The 14599-nt window shown below is 41.6% G+C and overlaps 1 protein-coding gene across 1 annotated transcript in view; it reads right to left on the reverse strand.

Annotated features, from left to right (window-relative positions):
* The window catches only part of LOC144506081 (suppressor of tumorigenicity 14 protein homolog), a 116514-nt gene that overhangs the window by 18064 nt on the left and 83851 nt on the right, over nt 1-14599 (reverse strand). The window contains exons 11-14 of the mRNA XM_078231897.1: nt 13584-13691; nt 12274-12390; nt 11197-11313; nt 4056-4239 (exon numbers count right to left, since the gene is read on the reverse strand). Coding sequence (XP_078088023.1) covers nt 4056-4239; nt 11197-11313; nt 12274-12390; nt 13584-13691 — 526 coding nt within the window. The remainder of the gene's footprint in view (nt 1-4055; nt 4240-11196; nt 11314-12273; nt 12391-13583; nt 13692-14599) is intronic.

Genomic DNA, 14599 nt, shown 5'->3' on the forward strand with positions numbered 1-14599 from the left:
TTTCTTTCCTTCTGTTATTGAAAATCTGGTCTATAATCTTCTGCAGTACAGGAATCTAGCATTTAAAAGTTAATGTGGGTCTGAGTACAGGACCACCCACACAGTGATATATCAAAACACATGAATAACCCCCATCTAGGGGAGAGTATAGTGTTGCACTGAACATGGAGATTGATCCTAGCTTGGAACTTTCCTGTACCTACGTATATAGTTTCTAGTAGTTAATAAATATTTACTGTTGAAGGCTATGACTACCTCAATAAGACTAACCCCATTAGGCCCAACAACTTACAACAGGGTGGCAGCAAATAGAACAACTCAAAATCTCACAGAGACTGCAGAAGAAAATTCAAATCCTGAAAAACTGAAGATAGATAAAGAAAAAGTCAAAGAAGCATTCTGACCTTAAGAAAAGCTTGAGGAACAAAGGTGCAGAAGGAAATCATCAGAGAAAACTTTGGAAGAAAGGCTTGGAAGCTGAAGGCAGAAATTGTACTTCTCACTGCAGCAGGAAACTTCACTGAGGTCCACCTTTAACATCCAAAGTGTGCAGAGTCAGCAGACCTAGCAGAGGTGAGCTAAAGATTTAAAATTCTGAGACAACACAAGTCCCAAAAAAGTTAAATATTACAGTGGTCAGAAATTTTTGTTTAAATTGTAGTCCGAGAAACTTGATTTCCAAACCAATGCTTGAACATGTGGTGGCAGTGTGCGCTCCAAACAAATGAAAAAATAATAATAAATTAAAAATTAATTGTGACTGAATAGGCAGCTTTAAAACCCCAGGAAATGCCAGGATTTCATACTTCCAAGATGCAAGAATATTGCACTGAAGCCTGGAAAACTCTAAACTGGTCAGTCCAGACAACCATTGTTGAAAAACTTTAAACATCAAGACTGCAAACACCATTACTACATGGGCCGCTAAAGCTGGTAAGCATGGAAAAACCATTGTAGAGTAGCGTATGGTGGTACCATCTTGGATTTTCAGAAGCCTCATAAAACTGAATCTGCAATTTAAAAATTTTAACCAGAAGTCCACTCTTCCAGATCAATTTGGACATATCCAAGATTCAGATAAATCATAAAATTGGAGACTCTGGAGAAAGAGATTCCTTAGATACATGACAGAAGCTGAACAAGTTAACACACTGTTTTATTTGAGCTTGACAAAGAATCAACAAATTATTTGCAAAATTTGATGAAGTTGTAAAATCATTTGACTCTTCTTTTAAACTCAGAAGTAACAAAATCGTTGAAAGGGTTAACGTCTCTCTCAGTGATCAGCTGTCCAGAATGGCTGAGGTTTGTGAATAAAGTGATCTGAAATTTGAGCTAGTCAGGAATTGAATAGATGTAGGAGTGGAGGTTGATGCCCTCCCAACCATGCTTCACCCAAAGGAAGATATTTACTGTACCTATATAGATATAGTTTCCAGTGGTTAATAAATACTTACTAACTGTTGAACTAGCTAAGACTATGGATACCTTAAAGAAGACCCACCAAACTACGCCCAATACCGTACCACACTTTCCTCACATCAATGCTTTATTTCTCCAATGTCCATCAGTCTTCCACATGTTTTAACTCATCTAACAGGTCACACATAGTTCACATTCTCATCCACAGTAAATCCCACACTCCTATTATTCCCATTATTTCCAAGCTTCATAGGTTTGACATGGACCAGCGTGATTTTTAAAAGTTGCAGATCAGTATATGGTCTTCACTGCAGTTCACTTTAGTGATCATCCCTGCCTTAGATCACTCTTTCAACGTGAACATCTTGGTCCCTTTGCTCCACCAATGATGGCCGATCACTGAACCATTACAGTCTGAACTCTATTCATTTCCCTCCACTTTGCCACATCACTCCCTATTTTCAAACCTCTCATTAAAAATCCTTTCTAACCATTCCTTCAGTTCTCCAGCAAAGCCTCTTAATTTCTCAGTTTACAGTGGTTATCCTGTGCCTGATAGCATCTATTTCAGTTCACAGTTCAGTTCACATCTTGCATTACATTTCCAACTAAATCAAGTTATTTTCACCTCTTTTGAAATAAACAATTACATTTCTGTATATATAAAGACTTTTTTGCATTAGAACAGAAGATAACTTACTCGGCAGAAGTTATTAAGTAACTGGAAAAAGATCACACAAATGGGTGTAGAATGACAATTCAGTCCCAATGGATCACAGTCCAGTGATGGAAGTCAGAAAGACTGACAGAGCTAAAGCTTATTTTTACTGGAGTTTCATGGCAAAGCACACAGCACTATAAGTTTTTCCTGCTATCTATTAGGGCATTGGCTGATCTGGAAAGAATTCTTGGGTAAGGTTTGTGAAAATATCATCCCAATGCTTGGATTTAATTTAAAAACACAATTGGGTGGCATGTGGTGGGGTATGGGGTGAATTTTCATTGTACTTATAATTTGTAATATCTTTCTGAAACTTCCCTTATATAAACTATAGAGGCTAATGCTTATCATTAACTTCAATAGAAAGCACTGTGGCTGTGATGTGCATTGAAGCAACCAATTAAGACATTTCCTCTGATTTCACCACATCCCCTTAATGAGTGAGTTGTTCAAAAATTGACAACTTCTTTTATTATGTTCATTGTGAGAAACAACACAATGTTGAAGACTCCAAAGAACAAACTATACCACTTTTTTTAAATAAATGAAGGAAGTGTTGATATGATACACGTCCAAAATATCTGTTCAATATTCTGACATAAGGGTGTTGGTTTCTATTCAGCAAAGGCATTCAAATCTAGTGCAATTGGGTGACAAAAATACAACTTTTTAAAATTTTATATCGAGGACCTTTCCAAACTTCAGAGTACCCCAAAGCTCATTCTAGACAAAGTACTTCAGAACGGAGGTCAACAGATGTAGGAAATAAAAGCTAACTGTGAGTAAATGCCATTATAGTTTATCTTCATCTATTTCTGGTTTGATAACTTTTTCTGAAGGTGACCTCTGCCCTCTGTCATGTGCCAGGTTATTGGATTAGACCCATCATAGAATCCTTACAGTGCAGAAGGAGACCATTCGGTCCATCGAGTCTGCCCCAGCTCTTCGACAGAGCATCCTACGCCCGTAACCCCATGTATTTACCTCACTAATCCCCCTAACCCACACATACTGGGACACTAAGGGGCAATTTAGCATGGCCAATCCACATAACTTGCACATCTTTGGACTGTGGGAGGAAATCGAAGCACCCGGGAGGAAATGCGTGCAGACACGGAGAAAATGTGCAAACTCCACCCAAACAGTCACCCAAGGCTGAATTGAACCCAGGTCCCTGGTGCTGTGAAGTAGCAGTGCTAACCACTGTACCGCTGCACTGCCCACATATCATATCAGCTGTGTTTGATACGCCTGCTCTTTATGATGTTCAAGAGTAGTGGTTAGGTCTTAACATTTGTAAAAGACCGAGTGAAACTCCCCAGCACTCTTAAACCAAAAGAAAATACTTTGTATGGTAAACCTGAATGGCTGCAAATCACTACTTCCTTCACTATTTCACAAGAATATGGCCAATCCGTGAAAGATGATGCCAAGACCTTGGTGCTGTTATTAATTATTACATGCTAACGTAATTATAAAGGGCACAGTAAAGCTCCTGGAGCACCCCATTCTTTGCCAGGACCATTTTTGATGCGTCCTCATGTGAGAAGTGGCAGATGTGAGACCCTGCCCTCTTTCCTCTCATTTGACAATCCGGCCACACTCCCTTTACTCAGTGATACAGGATAACTGAGAAACAGGGTCATGGAGCCTGGCAGAGCTGAACAAATTGATAGGCATGATCAGCAACATGTGAAAGTTTTCTTTAAAAAAAATGTATTTTACAATAAGGATACAAGCTTACAGCAAAATTGACAAAACTGTGCTTTTGATTAAGAGGTGTTGTAAATTTTATACAGAAATTTCAGAAACAAATTTAAAAATCTTTTTAGTTTTAAACAAGCGAAACATAACTTTCTAAGCTGCGGTGCAGACTATTTCTTTTTCTGGCGGTATCTAGATTGTCACTTACTTGTAGGGATAAACATCCTGGAAGCAATGTGAGACAGTTAGAAGCCACCAACTATTTATCAACGTTGCAGCACAAGTATGGCCTATGGAATCAAAGTGGAGGCTGACTTGCCAGGGCCACTCACCAAGCTCCGTATCATCACCATTGATGATTCGACTTTTAAGGAAGGGTCGGTTTCCACAGTCTGTGTAAAAAGAGAAGTTCTTTGTTGTATGAAGTTACATTAACTGTTCCAAAACTATAAACGTGATCAGATGGAAGCATTTTTGTGATTCTATCGTACAATTGTTTGTTTTCTGCTGGACGGCCTGAACTGCACACAGTCTGACCAAAATAAAATTATTCTAAAAAGCTGCTTATTTCCACGCAGTCAACCCAGCATCACAGCTTACAGTGAAATCCTGATGAGTTGAGTCCCATGGGATTCCCCCAACAAATTTGTGTTAAGAGGAACTTTGTGATAGCCGAGGGAGCCCCATTCCCACATGAAAGCATCTCAATGTAACCCAATAAATGTGATCTATGTCAAAAACAACAGATTCAAATGTTAAATGAAAATAAACAAAGTAGTAAATGTGGGGAAAATTCTTTATTCAATTTTTCTTTGCAACTTACAATGGCGTCTGGCCTTATAAAAGGCCAGAGCTCCACATTGGAAAATGTCAGAAGTTAGCTCTGGAAAATCTCCGCGATCTTTTTCTGCTTCGCATGTTGTCTTCAGACATGCACGCTACAGTCCATGTCATCAAAGCAGTCGACCATTCTCATCCTCTTCTTTGCCTGGAAAGAATGCCCGCTATTGGACTTCCAAGATGTTCGACTTATGTTTCATAATAAGAACATGCTCAAGGTTGGAACCTCCACTCCTTTGCAATGTCTGCTTTCGACTTTGCATCATGGTTTTCCACACACCGTGTCAATTCACCTTTTCTCCAATTGACAACACTTGTAACTTTCTCATAGGTTTAGCCATATTACATAGAACATAGAACAGTACAGCACAGAACAGGCCCTTCGGCCCACGATGTTGTGCCGAGCTTTATCTGAAACCAAGATCAAGCTATCCCACTCCCTATCACCCTGGTGTGCTCCATGTGCCTATCCAATAACCGTTTAAATGTTCCTGAAGTGTCTGACTCCACTATCACTGCAGGCAGTCCATTCCACGCCCCAACCACTCTCTGAGTAAAGAACCTACCTCGGATATCCTTCCTATATCTCCCACCACGAACCCTATAGTTATGCCCCCTTGTAATAGCTCCATCCACCTGAGGAAATAGTCTTTGAACGTTCACTCTATCTATCCCCTTCATCATTTTATAAACCGATAGTAAGTCTCTCCTCAGCCTCCTCCGCTCTAGAGAGAACAGCCCTAGCTCCCTCAACCTTTCCTCATAAGACCTACCCTCCAAACCAGGCAGCATCCTGGTAAATCTCCTTTGCACTCTTTCCAGCGCTTCCACATCCTTCTTATAGTGAGGTGACCAGAACTGCACACAATATTTGCAAGCTTTGCACAGGGCGATCTCAATGTCAAATGATTGCTTGCCCAGCACTCCATTATTTTGTGTTCTTGTGTGGTCAAATTCCACTCTGATTGGTTGGATTGTCATGTGACAAACGTAGACAAGTTTGGCTAATCCAGAGTTACCAGTGTGGAATTCCAACCTGTCATGGGTGCCGTGCTATGGGATTTGCTAAGCTGCTGTTGGCAATAGTTGACAACTTCAACAGAACCAGAATTTTGTACAGTTCAGGCTTGACTCATTACAACTTCATGACAAATGTAGGGATCTAACAGGCATTTATTTCCTGGAATTAAGGACTACATCAATATTATTGAAAAGGAGCTTGGAATAATTTGAAACATCGCATCATTAGACACAGGTGTCAAGTTGTAGTGAAGAACGTTAGTGCATAAAAGAATGATCTCTATAATGCCTAAAGTCAAGATAATGTGACTTATGCATCATATACACATTTTATCAAAAAAAGGCGCAGCCACAGCAGTAATCTACAAATATCTGCTATGGCACCACATTTGAGAATAAAGGTATTGATCAGTCAAAATAAATCCAGTGATTTCCTTGTATAAGCTACTAGAAAGCATCGCCCCACTGCAATTAAAGCACCCTTTGTATATTACAGGAATGCCACAATCAGAATGAAATTGAGTGTAGAATGGGAAAGCATATTGCTGGTACTGGATCCACTCAGATTCAACTAAAAGAGAACTGAATGCTGGATTCTCCCTTATTCATGTAACCTGGAATCCGATCTAGATCACAGCTCTCTTGTGAGTGCTGAATGCAGTTAAAACCCTTGAGATAATTTCAATCCAATTCTTTGTAAATGCCACAATATAAAAAGTATATTTTACAACTGCATAAAAATATTTACTTGAATCTTTCAATGGTCAAAATTAAATGTTCACAGTTCTGTAGGTAGAAATGTAATTAATATAAGTGCTGAATATGTGATCTAGAATGCACACAAAGAACATACTTTAGTGGATCTCCCTTCACATTGCACAGGAGAAGTCAGATGGTTTGATGCTTATACAATGATAGGCTATTATAGCACGTGACATACAAGTAATAATTATACTGCTAAAGTGGACCTGTATCTTTTAAGTTCACAAAGTTGATTACCTATAAAGGTGGAGCATGATTTTCAATGGGCACTTGCCCATTTTAAGCTGTAACTATTGGTGTTGGGATTCTCATGATTGTATTATAGCCTCCCCCACCTAGCTTTCTCCACACGTGTTTCCTCAATCACTTTGGTTCAGTCCTTGATGTACACAAAGCTCCGTACTGGAGTACAAATTCATAAAATTGATACCTCTACATGTCAATATATTTCCTTGGAAATTAAATGGTTCCATGAATATGGGTTATCATTCTACAGTGCCATGAGTTGGAGGGTGCACTGCATTTCCTCACTCTGCCTCACACCATGGAGGAAGCTTAGCAGGAAAACTGAACATTTTCTCACTGAAGGATGCAAAATCTGCCAGTCTGTCTCTATTGTACCACTCTTGTGCATCTCCCTGTGGCTGGGTAAGTGACTTTGGCTGGCAGCAGGTTGCCAGTTCTCCCTTTCAATCATGCAGCTGCATAATCTGGATGGGGAATCTGCAATGAGACAAAAAAGGCTACATCTCCTCTTCAGAGGATAACATACTTGCACCAGATAAATTTCAGAAACTTTTCTGAACAAGGGTAACTTAGAGTCAGTGTCAAAAAGTTATTCTCCTAATGCACATCTTAGAAACATAGCAAATTCTTGCTTTTGTTCCAAGATGCAGATTGGCCTACATAGAAGCTGCAAACAGAATGATCATTGTGCATTCTGTAACAACGAAACTCACAAGGTGACTGAAAACCCAAATATGGCCTTCTCAGCCAAGTCATTCCTTGTATCTCAGTCCTTTTTGCAGCTGAGTCACACAGTAATGAAGGAAAAAGATATTGATTGTATATGATAACCCCAATTGTCTGGAGCTCTGCATGACAACGTTCCGATGAGACAGGGGGGTGTTGGTAGGGTACGGGAACCGTGGTGCACGAAGGTTGTGATGAACCTGGTGAATAAGAAAAGAGAGGCGTACAGAAGGTTCAGAGAGCTAGGAGGTGTTAAGGATTTAGAGGAGTATACGGGATGTAGGAAGGAGCTTAAGAAAGAAATTAGGAGAGCGAGAAGGGGTCATGAGAAGGCATTGGCGGGTAAGATTAAGGAGAATCCCAAGGCTTTCTACAAATATGTCAAGAGTAAAAGGATGAGATGTGAAGGCATAGGACCCTTAAAAGGTGAAGGGGGAAAAGTTTGTGCGGAACCGTTAGAAATGGCGGAGCTGCTTAATGAATACTTTACCTCGGTATTCACGGTGGAAAGGGATCTGGGTGGTTGTACTGCTGGTTTGCGGTGGACAGAAAGGATCGAGCATGTGGACATAAAGAAAGAGGATGTGTTGGAACTATTGAATGGCATCAAGGTTGGTAAGTCGCCGGGACCGGATGGGATGTACCCCAGGTTACTGTGGGAGGCGAGGGAGGAGATTGCGGAGCCTTTGGCGATGATCTTTGCATCGTCGATGGAGACGGGAGAGGTTCCGGAGGATTGGAGGATTGCAGATGTGGTCCCTATATTCAAGAAAGGGAACAGGGACAGCCCGGGAAATTACCGACCGGTGAGTCTAACCTCAGTGGTTGGTAAGTTGATGGAGAGGATCCTGAGAGACAGGATTTATGATCATCTAGAGAAGTTTAGTATGATCAAAAGTAGTCAGCACGGCTTTGTCAAGGGCAGGTCGTGCCTTACGAGCCTGGTTGAGTTCTTTGAAAATGTGACCAAACACATTGACGAAGGAAGAGCGGTGGATGTGGTCTATATGGACTTCAGCAAGGCATTCGATAAGGTCCCCCATGCAAGACTTCTTGAGAAAGTGAGAGGGCATGGGATCCAAGGGGCTGTTGCCTTGTGGATCCAGAACTGGCTTGCCTGCAGAAGGCAGAGAGTGGCTGTGGAGGGGTCTTTCTCTGCATGGAGGTCAGTGACCAGTGGAGTGCCCCAGGGATCTGTTCTGGGACCCTTGCTGTTTGTCATTTTCATAAATGACCTGGATGAGGAAGTGGAGGGATGGGTTGGTAAGTTTGCTGACGACACCAAGGTAGGTGGTGTTGTGGATAGTTTGGAGGGATGTCAGAAGTTGCAGCGAGACATAGATAGAATGCAAGACTGGGCGGAGAAGTGGCAGATGGACTTCAACCCGGATAAGTGTGTGGTGATCCATTTTGGCAGATCCAATGGGATGAAGCAGCAGTATAATATGAAGGGTACCATTCTTAGCAGTGTAGAGGATCAGAAGGACCTTGGGGTCCGGGTCCATAGGACTCTTAAATCGGCCTCGCAGGTGGAGGATGCGGTCAAGAAGGCGTACGGCGTACTGGCCTTCATTAATCGAGGGATTGAGTTTAGGAGTCGGGAGATAATGCTGCAGCTTTATAGGACCCTGGTTAGACCCCACTTGGAGTACTGCGCGCAGTTCTGGTCACCTCATTACAGGAAAGATGTTGAAGCCATTGAAAGGGTGCAGAGGAGATTTACAAGGATGTTGCCTGGATTGGGGGGGCATGCCTTATGAGGATAGGTTGAGGGAGCTTGGTCTCTTCTCCCTGGAGAGACGAAGGATGAGAGGTGACCTGATAGAGGTTTACAAGATGTTGAGAGGTCTGGATAGGGTAGACTCTCAGAGGCTATTTCCAAGGGCTGAAATGGTTGCTACGAGAGGACACAGGTTTAAGGTGCTGGGGGGTAGGTACAGAGGAGATGTCAGGGGTAAGTTTTTCACTCAGAGGGTGGTGGGTGAGTGGAATCGGCTGACGTCGGTGGTGGTGGAGGCAAACTCGTTGGGGTCTTTTAAGAGACTTCTGGATGAGTACATGGGATTTAATGGGATTGAGGGCTATAGATAGGCCTAGAGGTGGGGATGTGATCGGCGCAACTTGTGGGCCGAAGGGCCTGTTTGTGCTGTGGCTTTCTATGTTCTATAAACCAATCAACTATCTCAAGGGATTAATTGGTTCCCAAGAGCAAGTTATCTCTGACCCCACCAGCCTTTGCTCTTTTAAAAAATTTATTTTTTCAAGGGATGTGGGCATTGCTGGCTAGGCAAGTATTTATTGCCCATCCTAATTGTCCTTGAGAAGGTGATGGTGAGTTGCCTTCTTGGACCATTGCTGTCTCGATGGTGTCTGTATACACACTATGCTTTCAAGAGGGGAGTTCCAGGATTTTATCCAGCGACAGTGAAGGAAGACTGATAAGTTCCCAAGTCAGGTTGTTGTGCGGCTTGGAGAGGAACTTGCAGGTGGTGGTGTTCCCATGTGTCTGCTGCCCTTGTCCTTCTAGGTGGTAGAGGTCATGGGTTTGGAAGGTGTTATCTAAGGATCCTTGGTGAATTGCTACAGTGCATCTTGCAGACGGTACACACTGCTTGCCACTGTGTATTTATGGTGGAGGCACTGAATGTTTAAGGTGGTGAATGGTGTGCCAATCAAGCAGGTTGCTTGGTCTCTCTGGTTTCGAGCATCCTGAGTTTTATCTTAGCTGTACATATCCAGACAAGTGGAGAGTATTCCATCACACTCTTACTTGTGCCTTGTAGATGGGAGACAAGCTTTGATGAGTTAGGAGGTGAATTACTCGCTATAAAATTCCCCATTGTCATATCTGTGACATCAGACAATGGGTATTCATTTCCCTTAAAATATGTTTCCTGTTCCTCTCCAGGCTGGTTCTTGATGACTTCTTTCGCACCCAGGGAAATAGTGTCTCCCTCCTGGTGACCAGAGCATTCAGTATGGTGTTAATAAACCAGTGAGCTCTCTCCCTTGCCTGCTGCAACATCCTTCCAATGTTTCCAAATTATTTTCCAACAGCCATGATGTCGTATGTGCTGCCTCCCTTTGACAGACAGAGAGCCTTTAAGAAGTGCAGGCTGCCTGGAACACATGATCGAAAAACAATACTACTGGGTCCCTGCAGTGCCACAGAGGCCACAGGTAGCATGAAGAACAACCGAGCAACATATGAACTGCTCAGCCCAAAGTAACTATCGATCAAACAAGATAGGTAGACAATAACCTGCCCAGCTTGATAGGAAGAGTAAGGGAAGGTCTCGAATCACAATCCCTGCCCACAAAAATCAGGCAGCCCACTTAGAGCCCATGGTGTCTTACTAATACAGAAGTGAACAATTAACAGATCAGAGGAACAGCAACAACAGTAATGAAAAATAATATATAGAGTCATCTTGCTTCTTTAGTGTTAGAAATCGATGAGGGAGAATGTTGTGAAAAGGGATGATTTCCTTGCTGTCGAAATGCTGTTGAAGGTCTAACTATGCCAAGTAGAAGGATTGAGAAATGATTTTTTTACCTGATTAATATTCAGCATACTATGTGAAACTGTTAATGTAATTATTACAATACAGAGCTTATTTTTAATGCAAACATAAAATAATTCCTGGCTTCAAATAACCCTGTAATCATTGTGCTCCTTCCTCTCTATTATCTATAATCACCAAACAAAAAATACTATCAGGTCAAAAGTTGCTTGCCCCTTCTCTTCTACTTACCACAATGGTTTTCATCACTTTGATCTGAACAATCAACCACACCGTCACATTCTGCATTGGGTTTGGCAATGCATTTTCCATCGGCACACATGTAGGTGATGGAAGTGCATTTGATGTCTAACAAATATAAAGGCAGAGGAACCAGGATTTATAACACGATGGTTTGAAGATAATGAACGGTAATAGTGAAATTCAAACTAACAAATTCACTACCAATAAATAAAACCACCTTTGTTGGAACTGTTAGCTGATAAATGGTTAATGGGTTCACATTCCTTTGACTGCTTTATTAGCAGCAGTCATAGCCCTTTTAAATTGATTAAGGTGTCTACAAAATAATGGGCAAAGGAATATCTGGGAATACATTGTGGGGTCATCTGATATTACCATTTCTTTTAATAAGAAAAAGGCTTACATTTATATAGCACTTTGCACGACCGCTGGACATCGCATGGTGTTTTACAGCCAACGTGAAGTGTGATCACTCTTGTAGGAAACATGGCAGTCAATTTGTGTACAGCAAGCTCCCATAAACAAGAATGTAATAATGATCAAATCATCTGTTTTTGTGATGTTGATTGAGGGATAAATATTGACCAGGACAGTGGAGGTAAATTCCCTTGCTCTTCTTCGAATAGGGATCTTCTATACCCAACTGGGAGGGCTTTGATTTAACATTTATTCAAAAGATGACACCTGATAGTGTAGCCATACAGCCTTGAGTTTTATGCTCATAGGACTGGAACCTGCCTGGACTGCTCCCTCTGAGCCACAGCTGACAGGCTAAGATTTATGTAGCATTATCCACACTACAGTCTTCCATTTTGGATCATAAATAAACCTTTTCCACGGACAAAATAAAAAGCAAGTGAGTGTTTCTCCAATTTATAATATTTTATATATGAACACAACATTTTGGTTTTTAAGAAAGGAGCTTTGCTATTGATGGTCCTCTGTTATGTACAGTGCCGATATAATTTTTACCAACAAGTGTTTTTAAAAGGACAATGTTTGAAAATTAAATGCCAGTACATGTACTGAAAGTAAAATTCGGGGGACAAAGCAGATTGCACCTACCTGTTTTATCGCAGTTGATTTCATCACTGCCATCAGAGCAGTCAGTAATTCCATTACATATGGTATTAATGGACAAACAAATACTTTTCTGGCAGCCAAAGTACCCAGAAGGGCAATCTGAAAATGGGGCAGAAAGGATGTAATCATTTCCCATGAGATACTCTGAATTAAGCTGAAGATTTTGCAACAGATGTGCTTTGCATGATTATTGCATTGAGTTTCAAGGATAATATCTCAGTTTGAATCCATTCTCATAGACAAATATTGATCACTTGGTTTTGCAAAATTCAGTCCAAGTTAGTGAAGTGATGTGCTTCACTGTCATATTGGCTTACAAAAAAATTGAACTAGAAATGAGTTACTTCCACCCTTGGCCCCCCCCCCCCCCCCCCCCCCGCTCCTTCCACATATTGGTCTCGCTGATGTCCCAGTGGGTCACTGGTCAGATGCTGAATTTTGTGGACAAATATCCACTTGTGAGGTATTGAAACAAACAAAAGTGGAACCTCCCAGTACAATCTCTGCCTTGCTTGGAAAAATTGACTGCAATTAGAGCTTTCCCAAGCAAGGGAGATTGAAAAAGAGTCAGTCACTGGTGCTGCCCCTCATTGTTACCTAATAATTCATGCTGGAAAATCATATGGACACCTGTTTGGAGATAAATGGGTAAAGTTGAGAATTGCAACCCCCCCCCCTCCCCCCACACACACAATGTAATCTTCAATAGACTATTAATATTCATCCAAAGATGTGCAGGTTAGGCGGATTTGCCGTGCTAAATTGTCCCTTAGTGTCAAAAGATGGGTAAATTAGGTGGATTACCCTTGGCAAATGCACGGGGTTACAGGGATAGGGGAAAGGTGAGAGTCTGGGTGAGATGCTCTTTTGGAGGATCAGTACAGACTTGATGGACTGAATGGCCTCTTTCTGCACTGTCGGGATTCTATGATTCTATGATTTAGGCTTGCACATGAAGAGTGAAAAGGGTGGACTTGATTCCCAATCTTAGAATTGTGCTGGGAGGTACAATCCAGGGGGAGAAGGTAAGCTTGGGAAAATGAAGGGAAACACTCATGCTCCTCATGGCCCATGAGCAATGCAGTTAATACGTTTACTAACTGCCCAAAGTTCTCCTCATTTCCCTTGAGCTGAAGCTTACACAAGCTATCAGCAGACTGCATTGCATAAATTACTATATTCATACTTGAGTAAATAACTTCCAAAGAAAATATTTGAGATAATTTGGGCAAAGCTGTCTACCACCAATTTCATGCTACAGATTTTCCATAATCAAAAAGCAAGTTTCTTACCACAGTTGGATTCATCACTCATATCTTCACAGTCATCAACTCCATCACAGACCCAGACCATGGGCTTACACATATTGTTATGGCACTTAAACTGGTCTGATGTGCACACTAGAAATGGGTCAGATAAGGATAGATGAAAAAGAGTTAAATGAGGATTGGGTGAATGTTTTATTTTGTTACAAAACTTAGGCTGCATATATCTGGGGCGGGGGGGTGGGGGGTGGGGAGTGGGGGGGAGTTTGGATTGGCTGGCAACTCTGGCAGTCCCGACAACATCAAAACCACCTAGTGGGCACTGCGGGGACTGCAACAAGTTCCAAGAAAAAGATCCAACGGATCCTGAAGCAAGGCAATTATAGGGTATAGTGCAAGGAGGATTCAGTCAATTTAATGAAGGGGGTGTAATAGGGGTAATGGGTTTTAGTGAGGTGGCATTAGGAAGAAAATGGAGTACTATCTTAGGGTGGGCTAGCCCTGCTACACAAAGAGCACCCCCGCTACAAAGATAGTAGTACATCCTCTTCCTTCCCTCCCTTTCTGTTTTACAAATGGCTTGCCCACTGCCATTCAACTGCCCATATCAACCAAATTTTACAGGGACAGCATATTATCTAGGTCAAATGGCTCCTAAACAAGCTCATTTGACCCTTGATTATTTATTTAAATATGACAGGAGGGTTGCTGATTTCTGCACCCGCCCACTACTGTGTTATGGGGATGAGTGGGAAGATGGTGGGGTTGGCACCTGCCCTATTTTTACATTATCCCTCCCCGCCAAAAACACGCCCGGCGGAGACACGTAAAATCTGGCCCTTAGATTTTTTACAACTAAATCCTATGATACACAAATGAAGACAGTTTAATTATAACTCTTTTTCCAGATATTGTGCTATCCTGCCAGCCATGTGAACAGGTGTGATTTCTTTATTTCAAACCAGAATTAAATGAACCAAATCGAGTTTCTTAATAAAGAGAAAAAATATACTTAGAATTTCAGAAGGAATACAACAAGGGAA

This window comes from Mustelus asterias, chromosome 17, assembly GCF_964213995.1.
Source record: "Mustelus asterias chromosome 17, sMusAst1.hap1.1, whole genome shotgun sequence".
NCBI classification, from domain to species: Eukaryota; Metazoa; Chordata; class Chondrichthyes; order Carcharhiniformes; family Triakidae; genus Mustelus; species Mustelus asterias.